Source organism: Erpetoichthys calabaricus, chromosome 8 (assembly GCF_900747795.2).
Source record: "Erpetoichthys calabaricus chromosome 8, fErpCal1.3, whole genome shotgun sequence".
Taxonomy (NCBI): domain Eukaryota; kingdom Metazoa; phylum Chordata; class Cladistia; order Polypteriformes; family Polypteridae; genus Erpetoichthys; species Erpetoichthys calabaricus.
In genome coordinates, this window is record NC_041401.2 from 39,425,976 (window position 1) to 39,445,647 (window position 19,672).

The 19,672-nt window shown below is 38.2% G+C and overlaps 1 protein-coding gene across 8 annotated transcripts in view; it reads left to right on the forward strand.

Moving 5' to 3' along the window:
* The window catches only part of kalrna (kalirin RhoGEF kinase a), a 797,086-nt gene that overhangs the window by 558,077 nt on the left and 219,337 nt on the right, over positions 1-19,672 (forward strand). For all 8 annotated transcript variants that reach the window (XM_051930993.1, XM_051930994.1, XM_051930990.1 and 5 more), the window contains one exon: positions 2,786-2,888. In XM_051930993.1, the coding sequence (XP_051786953.1) occupies positions 2,786-2,888 (103 nt within the window). The remainder of the gene's footprint in view (positions 1-2,785; positions 2,889-19,672) is intronic.

Below are 19,672 nucleotides of genomic sequence, written 5' to 3' on the forward strand. Positions count from 1 at the left end.
GCACTCTCTGGCTTCATAACATTATTTATATTTCAAGCTTGTGATACATAGCTTAATCATCTTTAACATCTGAAAAGACCAAACTAAATTATAATTGCAGTTGGTATATCTGTGTGTTTTTATTATTTTTTTAGCCTCTAAAAACTGACAAATGACTAGCTAGAGCTTTAGTTATGCTTAGAACTTGTGACACAAGTAGTAGCAGCATGCATTTGTTGCAGCACTCATTTTTGCCTCCGTATAATTGTCACCACAGATTTGTTGTGCCACATCATCTTCTACACTAACAACCTTGTAAAAAAATTACCTGATTGTTGCCCTTTCAGATGTATCAAGAAATATGACTGTGTCTTGACATAAAAAGGAGGCAGAAATGTGACTTATCAGAGCTTCTATAACCTTCTTTCTGTTAAACCCTATCCATTGCACAACAAGTGGTTCCCTACAACTGTGCTTTTATGCCATTCACACAACTCCCACACATTAACGTACTGGCAGCAACACTGCAATCTCTTATATATATTTCTCTTCTGGTTCGTCCAGCTTCCACTTCAAAACTGGTCCCGCCCACACACAGCCGACACGGCATTTTTCGATTCTTATTCATCCTCTTCCAAACCCTTCCCCACGCTACCTGCGGCTCCTCTTCAAAACTGGCCCCGCCCACATGCAGCCGACACGGGATTTCTCGATTCCTATTCGTCGTCTTCCATGTCATGCACTATACTGGCCTGCCGAGTGTAATACATCCAACAAATACACGAGGTGCTGCTACAACGGTAAAGTAGCTTCACCACCTTTGCGGGAGCCACCTGTGTCTTTACAACAGCTTCTTGCACAGCAAACATCAGAAGCTAAAAATGATCGTGAACACATTCGGGAATACAACTCTTCTCTAGTGTTTGCTTCCATGGGTGCACAGATAACTCAACCTCTTGGCCACGGACCATACTGTTTTAAAATACACGGGCAAATTTATCACCAAATCTCTCCACTATACACTAACACTTCTACCTCTCCAGGATATGGACAGTTGTATGTTTTTGACACAGCGCAAGCTACTGAAGTACACTTACAAAATAAAGAAAACTCTGCATGCGGCGAAAATGTACTTCTCCAGCTAGATTCCATGCTCAGAACCATCAACCCCTTCACTAAATCATACAAACACATGCATGTAATCGCTCAGTCCAATTTAACAGCATCTGTACGAATGGTTTTCAAGGAAATCCCTAGGCAGGATTTACGACGATACGATACAATGCTCCAACTTGTCACACCGATGTTGCAGCAATTTTCGTCGGAGAAGATGGCAAAACGCCTGCCGAAAGGGATATTTTCATCTATCCCATAGGCAACTCCTGTAAACAGATTTCCACACTCAATATGAATTGCGATCCTATGGTTTACCCACTTTTATTCCCTTACGGAGACATTGGCTGGCACAAAGATTTACAACATGTTCCTGATAAAAGAACCGCCAAGCAAATAAGGCTTACTCAATGCCAGTTTTACACGTACAGATTAGCAGTGAGGAATACATTTAGTATTTTGCACTCCAGCGGCAAACTATTCCAACAGTACGCCGTAGATGTGCATGTTAAAACAGAGGGTGCACGTCTCAACTATCTCAGATTACATCAACAACATCTGCGCGTGGAACTATCAAACGCACTGCAAGCAAACGCTGAAAATAACAACGTATGTGTAGGCAAAATGATCATATTACCGTCCACATTTCCAGGAAGACCAAGATACATGCAACAAAACTATCAGGATGCCATGGCCATAGTATGTAAATTCGGAAAGCCTGATTTATTTATCACTTTCACATGTAATCCTGCTTGGCTGGAAATTCTACACGCACACTGCGTGAGTGCACAATCTGGCAAGTACCACAATCAACCACGGAGCAGGGCCCTCAGGGGCACACCTGCACCTGTTCTGAGCCTGCACCCTCTCAGGACCCGATTATTTATTTAAAATCTCCTCTACACCATGGACCACTTATCACAATGTTCCTCTTTATTCATAGCTCTTCACTGAGGGCTTGGTCATAAAAGTCAACATAAATCTCCAGAATGTTTTACAAGAACATCTTTTGTTTTGTAGTCCACAGAAATGCTATTAAATGAACTTAGCTTTTAAATTGCTCTGTGTGGGTGAAAGGGAGGGAGCGGGTCTGGTAATGAGCTGGAGTCCTGACCAGGGTGTAGTACCTCATCACACACAGCATTCATTGTTGCTACCTCCATCTGGCTGAGCTCATACTGTACAGGAGCAGTTTTTTAAAGGATGAGAAAAGCTGATTTATAATATAAGTAGCTAAAGAAACCTGTAACTTATCTATTAATATGTGCTTTTCTTGTTTTTAATTAAAGTGCAGTGAAACTTTTTTTTACTGTTAAAGCAATGTTTTTGAAATGCATACTATTATTTATATGTTTTGTATAGTGTACAATTCAGTGTACATCCTATTCAGGTTTGTGTGTGTTAAAAAGTTATTAATAAAAACAAAAGCAGAGAAACATTTAAGAAATAACTACAAACTAAAACCATTTTAGTGTCTTAGGTTTCAAATCTTAAGCAAACATGCTGTATGAAATTTGTTACATGTTTTTTGTTTTAGTTCCAGACTGTCGCTGCCAAAAATAGTTGTTCAGCAGAACCTGTCATTATAGTTTAACTGAGGCTTTCAAGCAGTTTGCTCTATAAATATGCAACTACTGTTGAGCATGCCAGTATAGGCAGACAGCTCCTCACACTTTCCGCTTTCTTTCACCAGGGACACTGGAGAGGATGCCGACAGTCAGGGAGATGGAAGTAGTCAGCCTGATACTATTTCTATTGCCTCAAGGACTTCTCAAAATACAGTGGACAGTGATAAGGTAGGGGGGCATTGTTTCTTTGTACATGCTGGAGTAACAACTGTTGCTATGAACATTACATACAACCACAGTGAGTAAAGCAGCTAAATTATTGTTTTCATTGTCTGGTTAGCTTTGCCTGTACTCAGACTTTTTGGCTTTTCTGCTTAAGTGATACTTAAAATTTTTGTTTTCATTTTGTAATGAGATAAATTTATAAAACTTACAAATACTAAATATACATTATCTCTTTACAGTCATGATATTTGAATTCTAAGAGAATAAGTTTATTTCCTTAAAACTAGTGTACAGTTATTTTTGAGATACTGCAGGATCTGCAGAAATTATGCACTCGAGTTAATTATTTCAAGACTGCACACAAAAATATGTTCTGTGTGAACTCATTGAAAATTGAGGGGGCTGAAAGAGATGAGACCTTCGATAGTGAGAACCCAAGCACAATGTTCTTCACAAAGCAAAAAACACTATTGGAAAATGAGATAATTAGTTCTTTACAATTAAGTGAATGTAGATTGTAATGCTCTGCTTTACATGACAGCACTTTAATGTCTCTTTCATAAAAAATTCTTGATTGGTAAATTTAGATTACTGCCATGTTCATCCATCTGTCCACCCAGCTGATTAATTTGGCAAATGTTATTTTTAGAACCAATAAACCAGATATAAGAAAAATAAATTATTTAAATTTTTTTTTTTTTTTTTAATTAAGAGCACTGCTGGTATTTCCAAGAAATTTAACACAGCACAATCTGCATTCTTCTCCAAACTAAATTGATTCAGCACTCTTAAAAGCCTGATTTCAGATTGGTTTCAACAATCCCACAAAACACAATTTTAAAACACTGTGTAATGTAATGAACAAAATTGTTAAAATGATTATACAGCTCTTTATTATTTTGGTGTCACCCATAATCCTAACTTCCTGCTTACGTAACAGTCGCGTCTGCTGCTGCTGCTGACTTATTCTCAATTACCAGTTGTTGCTCCTCTTATGTATAGACATTATGAGAGAGGTGTTGAAATAAAAAATGTATTAAGGTGTTTCCAGACCAAGTTTGTTTGTGTTTCTGTTCTTTTTTTAAAAAACCAAAACAAAACTCTGGTGAGATTTTCCAGAAAGTCTTGTTCGTTTAAGTAGATGTGAACATGCCAATCACACTTGGGTACAGACCAAAACAACTGGACCAAGCCCTGTTGGAAAGGATGGTCTCTGTACAGTACCAAGCGAACCCTGGAGCATTCTGCATGACATATGAATTTGATCCATCATTAGAATGATCTAGCTACAGGAAATACTGTGCATTTGGGTGAAATTGTGCGGTAGCTATTGGTAATTAAGGAATCATATTCACTGCTTAATAATCGAGAGTTAACATGGAGCATTAAAACAATTAAAAGGTAAACACAAATAAGAATATAGGTTCAAATGTGACACAATGTGCCTAATTTGTATAACTAGTGGGAGTGAGAGCAAGCCTAGCACCTGATCCAGGCTCACAGTGTATCACGCACAATAGTTGAAAAAGAAACAAACGGGTGTGAATTCACTTATGATTGGATTGATTAATACAAATACAGAGGTGTCAAGAAATGAACAGCAGTGCCCCGAGGGACCCCTAATCTTGCATCACAAAAGTGATGTCCGCAGGTAGGGTGTCCACTCAATGTGATTGCTTTTCAGATAAGGAGACACAGTAACTTTTGATATTCTGTATGTAATAAATGTTAATCAAACATGATAAAATGAACATTATTAACAAATAGTCATAGGAGTTAAAACAGTAGATATGTAATTTGGGAACCTAAATTGAGGATTTGTTCATATGATTCTTACTGGGGAGTAAATACAAAACATTATATAGTTAAATGAAACTGACCTGATATGCCTACTGCCATAAAACTGAAGCACATCAGCACATCCTTTTCAAACCATGCGTAGTAACACATACATTTTAAGTATTTCTCCAGTTACTCAATAATAAGCATTTTGCTCATAGAGCTGTGTTTTGTAAATAAACCAAATAATTATTGAAAATTTGGCAGTGTGCAAATACAACTGTTTTTGGCCCTCAATGATATTTTTCCCAGGGAAAAGGTTTCTGCCCAAGGAAAAAATTCTACACTACACCCATGCCATGTTTATTCGTATGTTTGCTTTGGTTGAAATTCTGCAGTTTGAAATGCTACCAAACTAACTGGAAACTGAAACAAAGTAATAAATCATCCCCTGATTCTGTACAAAAAAAATGGACTTTAAGTGTGAAAATGCCTTAAAATTCACTAAATCCTTCACTTCTACTTTATACTTCCACATCCGGCCAAAGGTTTGTTTGTTTAGGCTTTCTATTTCTTGCTAAACACCTGTTTTAGATAGGTTGCCTTTTTATATTTTATTCTTTTAATACACAGGAGTTTTGTTTATCATTTTTGTTAATGTTCTCCTTATGTAATTTGCAGCCTTGATACTTGCGCTTACCAAGTAACTGCTAATAACAAAGTACATTTTAAAGTAAACCCTAAGTGGTCCCAATGATACCCAAAAGAGTATGTTCAAAACTGAAGGCATTATAACTAAAGCCTCAATGGTGTTCTTCAATCACTTCACTGTACATGACCATATACAATACAATAACTTGCACAAGTTATTATTATTTTGTGTTTGGGTGGTGCTTTTTGGTGACTTTGAGGATACAGCATAGTAGTTTACATATATTTTTCTGATTGGAGCCTAGCTAGGTTAAGTGATGTGCACAGAATCATACAGTAAGGAGTCAGAGGTACAGAATAAACTGACTGACTTCTGCACCTGTCAACACTCATCCTGAGCAAACCACTCCAGCTGTGTCAGCTTTGAAGGGTGCAATATCCAGACTGCATGTTTCAGTTCTTTCCATAGAAGTTCAATAGGATTTAAATACGAGCTTATAGAAGGCCACTACAGAGTGGTCCAATGTTTTGTTCTCAGCCATTCTTGGGTGTTTTTAACTGTGTGTTTTGGGTCATTATCCTGTTGGATGATCCATAAACTGTGCGTGAAACATAGCTTTCTGATGCTGGGTGATATGTTTCACTGCATAATATCTTGTTAGATTTGAGATTTCATTGTTTGTTGCACAGACCTGAGGCATCCCATCCCAAATGCAGTAAAGCAGCCCAAGCATAACCAAGCCTCCTCCATGTTTCACAGTAGATATGGTGTTCTTTTCTTTGAAAGCTTAATTTTTTCATCTGTAGACTTTGAGCTGATGTGACTTGCCAAAAAGCTCCAGTTTTGTCCCATCTGTCCAAAAGACATTCTCCCAGAAGCAGTGTGGTTTCTCGATATTCATCTTATCAAATTCTAGTCTGGCTTGTTTGTTTTTTTCTTTCAACAGTGGAGTCCTCCTGGGTCTTCTCCCATTAAGCTCACTGTCACTGAAAAAGTGACAGATGGTGCGATCAGACACTGATGGACATTGACCTTAGAATTCAGCTTCTTTCTGTTTGGAAATTAACCTTGGCCTTTTTGTCTACCATTCTCATTATACTTAAGCCAATTCTGGGGTCGATTTTCCTATGTAAACCATATCCAAAGAGGTTGGCTATAGTCCCATGGACGTTAAACATCTTAATAATATTTGCAACTGTTGTCACAGGAACATCAAGCTGCATAGAGGTGGTCTTATAGCTTTTGCCTTTAACATGTTTGCCTATAATTTTCTTTCTGATATCCTCAGACAACTCTCTCCTGGTCCATATTCACTGTGAGACAGACCATGATACCAAACAGCAGAGTGACTACTTTTCTCCATTTAAGTACAATAGGCTGAATGACTGATTGCACAATTGGAGACATGTGTGATACTAAATAAAGAAAACAGCTAATTTGAAAAATCACTCTTAATGCAATTATTTATTATCTTTTCTAGAGGTACCAACGAATGTGTCTAGACCATATATCTTTGTAGAATAAGTAATACTTTATCGCTTTTCATACTTGCTTTGCTTTACTCAATGACATAGCAAAGGCATGTAGGTATATATGGTACAATTGCTTTTCATATAATCACTTTTCAGGAGGCATACAGTAATTTTTCAGTGAGCCATAAGAGCACCAACAAATTTGAGCTTGTCTGTAGATACAGATTTGTTAAAATACACAGAAAACAAAATAGAAACTGATTAACATAAATGGGAACCAAAAGTATCTGTCCATTAATTAATTGTAGAACTATGGCAAGTTGATAACAAAGGTGACAAAGTTGTAAGAAAGCACATCAAAGACGAAATTAGACATGGAGTCCTGGTGCCTAATTTATAAAGCTTGCATACACACAAAAAGAACCTTGAAATGTGCGTATGGAACTTCTCACTTTAAACATTGTGATTTGTAAAAGAAAACTTGATGTGAATACTTGCATATACCAATGGCAAATCTGACCCAAGCATGCATAGTATTTCAGAGAAACTGGTAAATGACGACAGCCATGATCAAGCAGGGAAATGCATCCAGACCAGCTAAATGACAACACACACATACAGTATAGTGATTCATATCACCAAGCTGTTACTGTAATGTGCATTGATGTGACAAACATATTAAACCTGAAAAGTGTTATATATGATGCATAGTTCCTTTTAAAGAGTGACAATGCTGTGTATTTGCACTGAAGAGCTTTCTTTGGTTTTTCATCAGTTTATATATCCTGCCTGTTGTCACTTCTCAGGGAACAGGCCAACAGGTCAGGAATATCTCAGCCAAGCTTCAGTTCACGCCCGCTGTACTTGAATCCATTAACCAGCCGAAGAGGTGCTGCACCCATTTTTCGTATTGGTGTGCATTCACATATTTTTGCCAGCATAAAAGGGCAGTTGGCTGCAGTGTTCTGTTCTGCTAATGTAACCAAATCACTTTACTGCATCCATATTGCAATAAGGGAAAACCTACTGAGAATGAAGATGCTTTTGTTAACCTAAGATGTTACATTCCATAAACACTAGAATCCCTGAAGCTTACAATTTTTTTTTTGCCGTCCCTGACCTCCTTAAATTTTCCTGACATACACCAAGAAGCTCGTAGCTCCTTATCACTGCACTAATAGCCTGCTTTTGTTTTGCAAATGTGTGGATAAATTTACACAGGATGTTACAGACTCACATCAAATGTATGTTTTTATTATATGATGATAATAATAATAATAATAATAATAGCAGCTCATTACTCAAAGTGCTAAACACAGACGATGTGGGGTTCAAACGTGTTACCTCATGGTTACTAAACAGTAGCTTATCCACTGCACCATCTGCACAGATCCATGATAGAGCAGGGTTACCACTGTGACAACTGGCTGAAAATGAAACGCGCAAACACGCGTATGCAAACATCTTTTACTTTGTACAGACTGATAGTTGGGCTTCAGCAACATGTCAGTAGAGCAATTTCTTTTTCTTTGGTTTTATTCTTGCATAAAAGCAAGCTTGTTTTGTTATACCTTTTGTGAAAGTCTGTGTTGGATATTTGAGCTTCAGTCTTCACACATCCTACACTTCACATCAAAATTATGTCATTATTACTATAACATATGAAAACATTTTCTGTTTTAGCCATGTGCCTCGCATTTCTTCTATCATTCGTAAGGTTCAGTGTTTCTAGTGTTAATGCAGGAGTTTTATCAGAATCAGATTTATTGGCCAAGTATGCACACATACAAGGAATTTGTCTCCAGTTTCGGTGACTCTCCCAGTTTTAAGTTACATAATCAACATACACACAACAGTTAATCACACACCTGAGAGATAAAAAAACAAGACAGAGAATGTAAAAATGTATCTATGCATACAAAGTGCAGAGTGCAACTCAGTGCACGAAATGCTGAAATAAACGCTGAGAAAAAAAACATATTAACAATATGTGAACAGTATTGCAAGACTCTGGGAAGCCTAGGAGATAAAATATAAAATGAACCATTTGTGAGCTTGATGGCCTGTGGGGAAAAACTGTTCTTGTATTTGTTTGTTTTGCCATATATTAATCTATAATGCCTGGCTGATGGAAGAACTTCAAAAAGGTTGTGGCCTGGATGTGAGGGATCAGTAATGATTTTCATAGCCCTTTTCAATGACTCTGGAATAATACAAGTCCTGTAAGGTGGGCAGACTGGTACCAAGGATATTTTCAGCAGACCCAATTATTCAGTGTATCCTGTTTTTGTCATGTTTAGTCAGTGAACCAAACAACACTTTTATGGATGAGCTGAGAACTGACTCAATGACTGTTGTGTAAAACTGAATGAGCAGCTCCTGTGGAAGTTTGAACTTCCCCAGCTGTTGCAGGAAGTACATTCGCTGTTGTGCCTTTTTTATGATGGATCCTTCATTGGACTCCCATTTCAAGGCCTGGGAGATTATACATCCCAGAAACATGAAGGTTTCCACAACCTTCCTGGCAGTATTAAGTTTGGAGAGAGTGGATGATATTGTGGGACCTCTCCTAAAAGCACTGTCATCTCCACAGTTTTGAGAGTGTTTAGTTCCAGATTGTTATGACTACACCTAAGGGTGTACAACCTCCCGCCTATATGCAGACTCGTCACCATTCCTGATGACCCCAGTGATGGCTGTGTCATCTGCATATTTAATGTTTGAGTCCTTGTAGGTGGAGTCATATGTGTAGAGTTAGAGGAGCAGTAGGGAGAACACACATCTGGGTTAGGGGTGGGAGAGACGCCAGTGTTAATCATTAGATAGCTAGATGTGAGTTTCACCTGCTGTTTCCTACTGATCAGGATATCGGTGATCCATTGACAGGTGGAGGCAGGGATTGAAAGCTGGAAGAGTTTCAAGTGGTGGAGCTCCAGGATTATTGTGTTGAAAACAGAGATGAAGTCCACAAACAGAATACTTGCATATGTCCCCTGGGTTGTCAAGATGTTGCAGGATGTAGTGCAGACTTGCCTGCATCATCCACTGACCGGTTCTCTCAGTAAGCAGACTGAAGGGGGTCCAACAAGGGAGCTGTGATGTTCTTCAAGTGAGCTAACACCAGTCTCTCAAAGGTCTTTATGACCACAGATGACAAAGCAACAGGCCTGTAGTCATTCAGTTCTTTTATGCTTGATTTTATGGGATCCGGTATGATAGTGGCTTGTTTGGAGCATAAAGGAACTTCACACAACACTAATGATTTGTTGAAAATCTGAGTGAAGACAGGGGATCAGTTGATCAGCATATATGTGATGCCAAGATGAGACTACCAAAGATCATGTCTCAGTGGCCTGGGTCAAACTGTGATTTATTTATTTTGAGGCAAACTAGATTTGGTCAAAGTGATGGTATTACAGTGGGAGAAATCAGTATTGAATGCATCAACATTTTTTGTACCAGACATTGGTATTAACTCAAGCAGTCCACAAATAAAAAGAATTCACAAAATTAAAGGCCATAAATAAAGGTATGTGTAATAAAGTGGAATGCCACAGGGGAAAAGTATTGAATACGCTAACTTAATACTTAGTGGAGAAGCCTTTGTTTGTAACGACAGCTTCAAGACACTTCCTGTATGAAGAAACCAATCGCCTGCAGTGCTCAGATATGATTTTGACCCATTATTCTAAAGTGTCTTTAAATCTTGAATATTCTGGTGGGACCCACTTGTGAACCCTGATCTTTAGTTACTTCCACAAATGTTCAATTTGATTTAAGTCAGGTGATTGACTGGGCCATTCTAACAACCTGATTTTACAGAAAAAAATGTTGACACGTTCAGTACTTATTTCCCCCACTGTGTACATGGTGGCTGGCTTGTTGGTAAGGTAACTGGCTGAACCCTCAGTTTTTCATACATTTTATACCATTCACTGTATCAGCAATTATATCATTACTAGTAATGGCACACTGCATGATAACGTGCAGTGAACACACTTGACTTGAGCATTCATCGTTTTCATTCTCTTTCTCTGTACGTTTAGCATTCGTTCGCTCAGAGGTTGATACGCTTGCTGCTTCCTGAGCAGCTCTTCTTTTCTCCACCCTAACAGTCCGCTTCTTCTCTTCTTTTGTCAGCGTCTTTTCACGTTAAAACTGATTAAGTCATTGTTTGTGTTGCAATTACTTTGTACGTTTTCTTTAATTTTTCACTTAAGCTGGCACTTAAGTCTTCAATCTGCCTCAAGAATGATTTAAGATATGAAGAGATAGGGGAAGTGAATGGCGAAGATGGTAGGCGATGAGAATGGTGCCCATACGCATACGCTGCACGGCTGTCTTGCTGGCCACTGCCGAGAGTTCTACAATAAAATACAATAAAAATAAAAAGAGGAATAACCTTGGAGGTCAACCATCACCCCGAAAGCGGATAGTAGATGTCACGTAGTATATGTGTACCAATTTTCAGGTAATAGTTGGACAGACAAACGAACAGCCACGGTAGTGTATCATATAAGAAGACATTTGCCAGGTGATAGTGGATAGCTGCTCAGACACTGGCACTTTATGCCTTTCCCGGACTCCCAAAACAGAGAGGAAAGGTGCCCTAATTCCATGGATGGTCTTGTGTGCTCAATTGCAGAGCGCATTCAGATACTTTTGAATTCAGGTGGCAGGTTTCCGACACCTCAGGAAAGGTCTGCTTTGCTAGCCAGTGAATGTCTGCAGCATTGTGAATGCATATGACATTGTTTTACATTAAAGCATATTCATAAATACACATTTACAAGATGATTGTGATTTGTAAAGGTAAATTGCATAAAAGTATGCGTATGCCAGGTTTTTTAAATAATTTTTTTTTACCATATACATTTTCCTGTTTTTTCGGTGTGCACATATTTCTCAATCACATCTACCCAAACTTTTATAAATGAGGATCCTGGAGACCTCGGCAAATTAGTCGCCTACCTCTTCCTAGGCATTGTACAGAAGACTCGGTGCTGGTCACCCAATTTGTTGAAAAGACCATTCTAGCTGATGATTCTAATGCTTCTTTAACAGAGATGAGTTTTTCATAAACAAGTAAAGAACTTGGCAGTAGAGCAGTGACATCAAGAATAAAGGAGGGTTGGTAATGGTTTATAAATATTGTATTACATATAATTTTTATGACTATCAGACAGAGATGCAGTATGCACAGCTAATCAGAAGCTCTTGTCAGGGTATCCTAGACTAAAGTAGTGAGACTTCAGCCTGGATTTAAATGCTTGGACTGAAGGGGGAATCTCTTCAGTCTTGAAATATATTTGTCAATATTATTACTATTAACACCTTATTTGAACTGTTAAGTCTGGCTTGTCCTAAGTCTGCTGCCTCTGTTCTGTAATGTATATGCCTTCCCAACACATATTCCCCTCTAGCTGAGATGTGGTTTAAACTAGACTTCAGAATATGCTCCAATATTTTATAAATTGTTTGCTCTCTGTCTCTTTCTGATATATTTAGCGTTAACTGGACTAGCACTTGGATCTGTAAAACATACTGGTTCTGCTCCAGATCTTTCTAAATTTCCATGTAGAACTAGCAGTCTACTTTACCAGTGTTACAGAAAGTATTTGTTGATTTTTTTATTGGGGCATATGTGTAAATATATGATATATTACATGACATATTAAACAGTTTAATTTAAGACCAAGGAACAAAGTTATGTTAAGTTTTCATTTTAATGCAGGCCATAATGTAAATCAGAGCATTGTAATGTTGCAGCAAATTAAAAGATCTTGTGTTCTCCTATTCTTTCTACACTGCTCCAAAGAATTAAGGATAAATCGCACATCAGATCTCAGATGCACCAATACATAACGTCTCAGAGGTTTTCAATTGGATTCAGGTCGAGGGAACATGCAGGCCAGTCAGTGGCATCAATCCCTTTGTCATCCAGGATCTGCCTTCACTCTGGCTACATGAGGCCGGGTATTGTCCTGCATCAGGAGGAACCCAGGGCCCACTGTGCCAGTGAAAGATCTGACAATGGCTCTGAGAATTTCATCCCAGTATTAAACAGCATTTATGGTACTACTGCCTAGCACGTGGAGCTCTTGTGCAACCCTCCAAGGATATTTATCTCCAGACAGTCAGTGACCCACTGCCAAACCGGTTCTGCTGAGTGATGTTGCAGGTTGAATAACATTGACCATGGCATCTCCAGACTCTTTCATGTGCTCATGCCACCTTTAATGGAGCCTGTTTCTGACAATTTGGTTAGAAACATGCACACCAGTAGCCAGATGGAGGTCATTTTGTAGGGCTTTGGCAGTGCTCCTGTTGTTCCTCCTTGTACAAAGGAGCAGATTTCAGTCCTGCTGCTTGTTTGATGCCCTTCTATAGCTCTATCCAGCTAACCCCGTGTAATGGCTTGTCTCCCGGTATCTCCTCCATGTTCTTGGAACTGTGCTGGGAGACGCAGCAAACCTTCTTGCAGCAGCACATATAGATGTGCTGTCCTAAAGGGGCTTGACTACCTGTGTAACAAGTAGTGACAAGGACACTAGCAAAATGCAAAACTAAAGTATAATCAGGAAGCATAAAGAGAGAGCGATTGTCTGTGGCCACCACCGGCAAAACCATTCCCTTTTTGAAGGTTGCAATGCTGTTGCCTCTCCAGTGCACCAGTTGTTACTTTCATTTTCACCAAAGCAGATGAAGTTGATTCACAATCGCTTATGCTTCCTAACTGGACAGGTTGATATCCATGAAGCTTAATTGACTTGGAGTTAAACTGTGATGATTACACGTTCCCTTAATTTTTTGAGTATTGTTATATGTTTGTTCTTTCTAGACACTTTACAAGAAGCAGCTCATGGACTGTGATGTTTGCTTTAAAACAATGTAAGCTCAGATGTCAAAAATAAGACATCTTTCTGTCTACCATGAATTATCATTTGCTCCTTAAGTGACATTTAGTGGTACAACTATTACACGATACACAGTAGACTGTTTTCATTTGCTCTGCTGAAGACCATCACTGTTCACTAAGATCATTAAATTCACTAAGATCATTAAATTCTGTTTGGCAATTTAACTGCTTGCTGCATCAAACCTTTGTAAAACTTTAGACCGACAGTATGCATCTTGCTTTCATAAAAAACTGACAGGATAATGTATAATGAAGCAGATCATCACACACCAGATAATTAATGTTTGGCCAGAAGCAGTGAATGTTCATTTTAGCAAAACAATTATTGAAACACTGCGGTGGGCTGGCGCCCTGCCCGGGGTTTGTTTCCTGCCTTGCGCCCTGTCTTGGCTGGGATTGGCTCCAGCAGACCCCCATGACCCTGTAGTTAGGATATAGCGGGTTGGATAATGAATGGATGGATGGATGGATTATTGATACAACCAATAGTACTTGGCATTTTTCTATCTGGTCTGATTCCCTCTGCTGTCAAAGTCAACAGAGGCATGTCTCCATTGATCCCTGCTCTACACTGGTGCTGCAGATTTAAAACATGGATTTCACAGGTCCTTTCAGAATGAAAGATATGTAAGTGCAGAATGCATCAAATATCTATCTATCTATTAAATAAAACACATTATATTTTTAACTGCAAACACTGCATTCATTCGTGTGGCTAATGCTGTTGCTGCATAGGTTCAGAAATCTTGTTCTGGGTCTTGCCTATGTGGAGTTTGCATGTTCTTCCTAAGTATGGATTTTTTTTCTGGTTTCCTACCCACATCCCAAAAATGTGTGTTACATTTATTGGTGGTTATCTCCATATCAGGAAGGTGTTTTACAGAAATTACCACTGGATCAGCACAGTTTCTTGAAGAAGCAGTGGAAAGGGTATCTTCATTGTTTGGTTATTTTCATATTTGTGTCTACAAAATATATGAAAGTAGTCACACGGCTTAATATGTCAGTACTATTTATTATTGCTCTCATAATGTATACAATGATTTAGCTTAATTAAATGGAGTTTGTATTTATATTTAAAAATAAACTTTATATTACCTGGCAAAGGTTGTTTAACACTAGAATTGCCAGAGTCTACGAAAAAACTCATAGATACATCCCACCATAAATCGCTTCTTAAATCCGTTCGCACCTCTCTGCCAGCGTCCTTTGTCCTCTAAATGTGCCGATAAAAACAAGCTGCAAGCAGCCGGCTATTCCATCCCCCCACCGACTTAGAACGTGCACGAGCATCTCCCAGCTCATGCCTTGATTGATTATCTGGGAGTGAAGTGGAGTTTTAGACTGGAAATAATAGATTGTTATTTGGAACACACGCATTTCATGTGTGTTCCATTTCTACAGTAATCTGTGTAAACACATTGTTAAAACAGAAACTTTTTCATATTTTAGTAATAAATGTTACAAAATATGTACATTTTTTTTTTAAGCACAAAAATTGTTAATTATACCATAGAACGCACAGTGTAAAATAGTACACTAAATGTAAAAAAACATTGAATAACACTGAGAAAACCTTGAACAACAGAGAAAAATAACATTGTAAGAGTTTGCGCTAGACCCTTACGAAGAGTTTTAAGCACAGGGAAAAACATTTAAATGTCACTTCTCTTGCGAAACTTCTCAAACCATCCTCTACTGGCTTTAAATTCCTCACCTTCGTCACTCAAAGAAGGATTTTTTTTTCAGCTAATCACCATGAATCTTCCTGGCTTTCTCGTATATGATCATCTCGCTTACGCTATCCCCTGCGAGTTGCTTCTCGTTCAACCAGACTAGCGACAGTTTTTCCACCTCTTCAAGCACTTGAGGCCTCTGCTTGGTTAACATTGTAACTCCTTTTGCAATATCAGCTGCTTTGTTAGGCCATGTATACGCAAACAAAGGAAAATAGAAAACAGAGAATGGGAAATCCTTGGCTCTTATGAATGTGCATAGGGAAACTGGCTGCCAGTGTTTTTGTTCTCCACCAGAGCGTGTGTTCGTGAACAGCTGCAAACTTTTTGATCGTAACCCAATTTGTATTTGTTCGGAAACGTTTGTGACCAGAGGTTCTACTGTATTTCCTAAATAATGCCGTTCTGTTAAAAAGTGATGATACCACAGTGAAACCTGCATTCTCCCAGTGTCTGTGTAAATTTTTCTGGAGTATCCAATTTTCCCCCTACCTCAGAATTAGCAGAGAGAGGAGGTTGGGAGCATGCGCTGATACGCATTGCTGCACCCACCACACAGACATTCAACCATAGACGGACTGTGTTTTTTGTACATCTTTGTTCAAAGCTTTGCATTCAATATTTCAATATTTTGTAGCTCTGTGGTTCACATCATTAAAAAGGACTCTGACAGTATGGTTAAATTTGACACCAAAGGCAGATAAGAGACCAGGAGGCTATGGATATGCAGCAAAATTAGAAACAAAATACAGGAAATTTGTAGATGTTACTCTGTGCTACAAACAGAAAGACTTCTAAAGGCTGTTAGGTGTGCAGTGGAGGAGGTTTGAAGTTGGGGTATGGACAGTGGTACAGCCAAGAGGACTGGAAAATACTTTAAAGGATTTGAACTGGATGATGGTGTGGGGAAGATTATGTGTGAGAAAGAGGATATATAAGCAAGGTTTGACACAATCAAGGACATGTCTAAGACCAGACTATGCCCAGATGGAGACAATCAGGCATGTGTTTTTGGAGTTCAGGTGAACAAAACAAGTGTGGACAAATGTGAAAGGATTATAGATAATGGACACAGATTCAGTTCTGATGTTTATGGGTTAATTTTGAAAGGGAGGCTCTAGCTAGAAATGGCAGAAGTTCAAGGGAAGCCTTTTTAATATGGCCTGTTATTAGCTGAGCAAAGTATATAGCATATGAGATGCCAGGGTGCATCCTGGTAAAAAGGTTTGTGACAAGAGATGTGCAATGGGTACAAAAGATTTTGGAACAGGAGCTTGAAAGGATAATAAAGAGGGAGGGGTTGCAGCTGCAAATGAGAGATGGAAGAGCTTGTGGATATTGGGGAATAAGGCTTTAATGGGAATTGCTTTTAAACCGAAATATATGTGAGTAGTAGTTTGGATGTTTGGTCCAATGTTTTACAGTGATGTGGGTTTCAGTTAAGAGATGGAAAAGGAAAATGACTGCATTTTTGTTATATAGTAAAATGACATTGCAGATTATATTTTATAATTTGGAAATAAAACCTTTTTTTTTTCAAAAAAAATCTACAGTAACTCTGCACCCAGAATTTAAAAGAATCATCTTCCATCACCTTCATTGTCTGCATAAGTATTTTCAAACTGAATGATATTTTAAACTGAACAGAAATGAAATATTATTTGCTTATAATAGATTAAAACATACTTGTCATTTTAGGAGAATCAAGAATAAACACATTTTAAAAATATGCCATAAGTAGTGATGTTTTATTATTGGGTGATAATTAGTAAAGTAGTTCAAGAAAGAACTGCATGTGTCTTTCTACTGGATAAAGTGCAGTTAAAGGATGGCAGATAATAAGGAAGTCAAACCATTCTGTTAGTACTGTGGTCTTCAGTTAATGTATGCATCTGTTTCTGAAATTGAAATTACACCTACACATTTACAGTGGAGGTAACTGCACTTGCAAAATTTCACAAATCCATTGCTTTAATATCATTTCTAAATAACTATTTCAAGTCATAAATAGCGATTTCTGCACTGCAGTGATTAACTGTAACATGCAGTATTGGTTGCCATCTTGTAATATACCTAACTCAACATCTTCCTGTTTGGAAATATACAGTGATAAAAGTTATGGTCTGCAGAGCACTGAGAGTTTTGAAAATCAGTTACACAATATTAAAAACTGAAATGAAATCATCAGAATTGAACTCAATGTAATTCAGTTTATTTTTGCATTAAGTACAGGCACAAAGTGTTTACACACGTTTCTGGTTATAATGTAAAGACAGAAATAATTAAACCATACCTTATTTGCATATAAGAAGGCACAAATTGGGGTTACTACACAGCAAAACCGAGCAAAATATTATAAATCAGATGAGTCCAGTTAACAATGAAGGAAAATAAACATTCCAGTCAGCAGGCCATGCAGTAACAAAAGAATGTGCTAGAAGATGATTAAACCCTTGCATCCATGACTTCCAAGACTTTCATCTCTCTGGTGTCCCAATTAGCAGAGGTAGTAGTTTAGCAATATACTGATGTAGTAAGGTTAGGAGCATGCACTGATATCTCGTTACCGCACCTACCACATGACAAACCACCTGGATAGACCTGAGTGTAGCGGGAGACACCTCAGCACCACACTGGAAGAGGGTGAGGTTTTTACGGTGGCTGGAGTGCCAATCCTGCCACCAAACCCACAAGTTTTCCCAGTTAGTTGGAGAACGTGCTTGCAGGGCTGGGTGCAGATTAAGATCACACCTAGGACGAAGCAATTGCTCAAAGACCCAACGGAGTAGAGTCACTTCTGGTGTGTATGGGATTTAAACTGGAAACCTTCCAATTGCTGGCGCCAATCCCTAGCCACAGAGCCACCACTTCGCTTGGAATTAGCAGATTAGGGTAATTTGTATGTATACTGTCTCAGTGGTAATGAGAAAGGTAGGTCTTGCCTTGGCCTCTACAACTGTGAATTGGAATAGGTAAGCTCTAAAAAATGTATGGAGGGATGGATGTATGGTAATCTTACTGTCTTTATTAAAGTGAGGAAAAATCATAAAAATATCATTGTGATTGTAACACTTTTACCGTGTAGTTTATTAAAAATAAATAAGGTCATCAGTACATAGTACTCCATAGTCCATCGTATTAATATCCCAAAGCTGTGACAATATTTCAAAGTGGTGCCAAATTTTACATCTTTTTATTCTGGTCAGAATGACTGTATTTGTACTTGTTGGGTGACATGATTCTGGCTTTTCAGCAGTCATCAGACATCCATTTAAAGGTGTGCTCCAGGCTGACAACACTCGCATGAAGGTACTCTAAAAGTAATAGAAAATAAATGTGAAATGTGTAACATTAATTACTGCTGAGATGGAGTTAAAAAATATGCTGCCATTTACTTGAGATCATCAGTGGAACTTAAGAGGAAGTGCATTTAAAATTGAAGCCAGAAAGCAGTTTTTAATGCAGACAGTTGTGGGAATCTGGAATAAACTACTGAGACATGTAGTTGAAGCAGAAATCCTGACAACCTTTAATAAGAATCTGGATGAGATATTGGGACAGCTTAACTATTAACTAAACAAATTACCTTGATGGACTGAATGGTCTCCTATCATTCGACAAATATCTTATGTTCTTATGAAATGTTATTGATACTAAGCTACTAATTAACTATGCATTAATTTTGCGGCTCATTTTTTTTGGACAGTTCTTATTTATTTCATCATCAGAGTGCCGTCACACATCTGATTTAACTTGAGCTATATAATTAGTATTTGTGACATCAATTAGTATAAATGTATAATCATGCTGGCAGTGCCAATCCAAATATGGAAATTGGATAACAGAGTGTAGGGCACTCCTTTCACTTGAAGCAGCGTATGGCTTTCTGTATCAGCTAACACTTGGGCACTTTTGCTAAATAAGAGAGATGAGAGGAAAAACAACTAATAATGTATTGTCATTGTATCAATATATATTGGTTTTGTCTGGGCCTGACTCACTTTTTTAAAACTTTGGGCTGCACCCACACCCACATAAATAACTAGTCTTAAAATTATTCTGTGTGCAAACTTTGTGAGTACCCAACCTGATGTACAGCCCTAATCCAGGGTAGGTTATTAGGTGGTGCCCAATTCTGATGAATACAGCTTCAGCCCCAGTGATCCTGAATTGAAGAAACTGGAATAGAGGATAGTTAAAGAAATGGATAATTACCATTCTTTGAATAT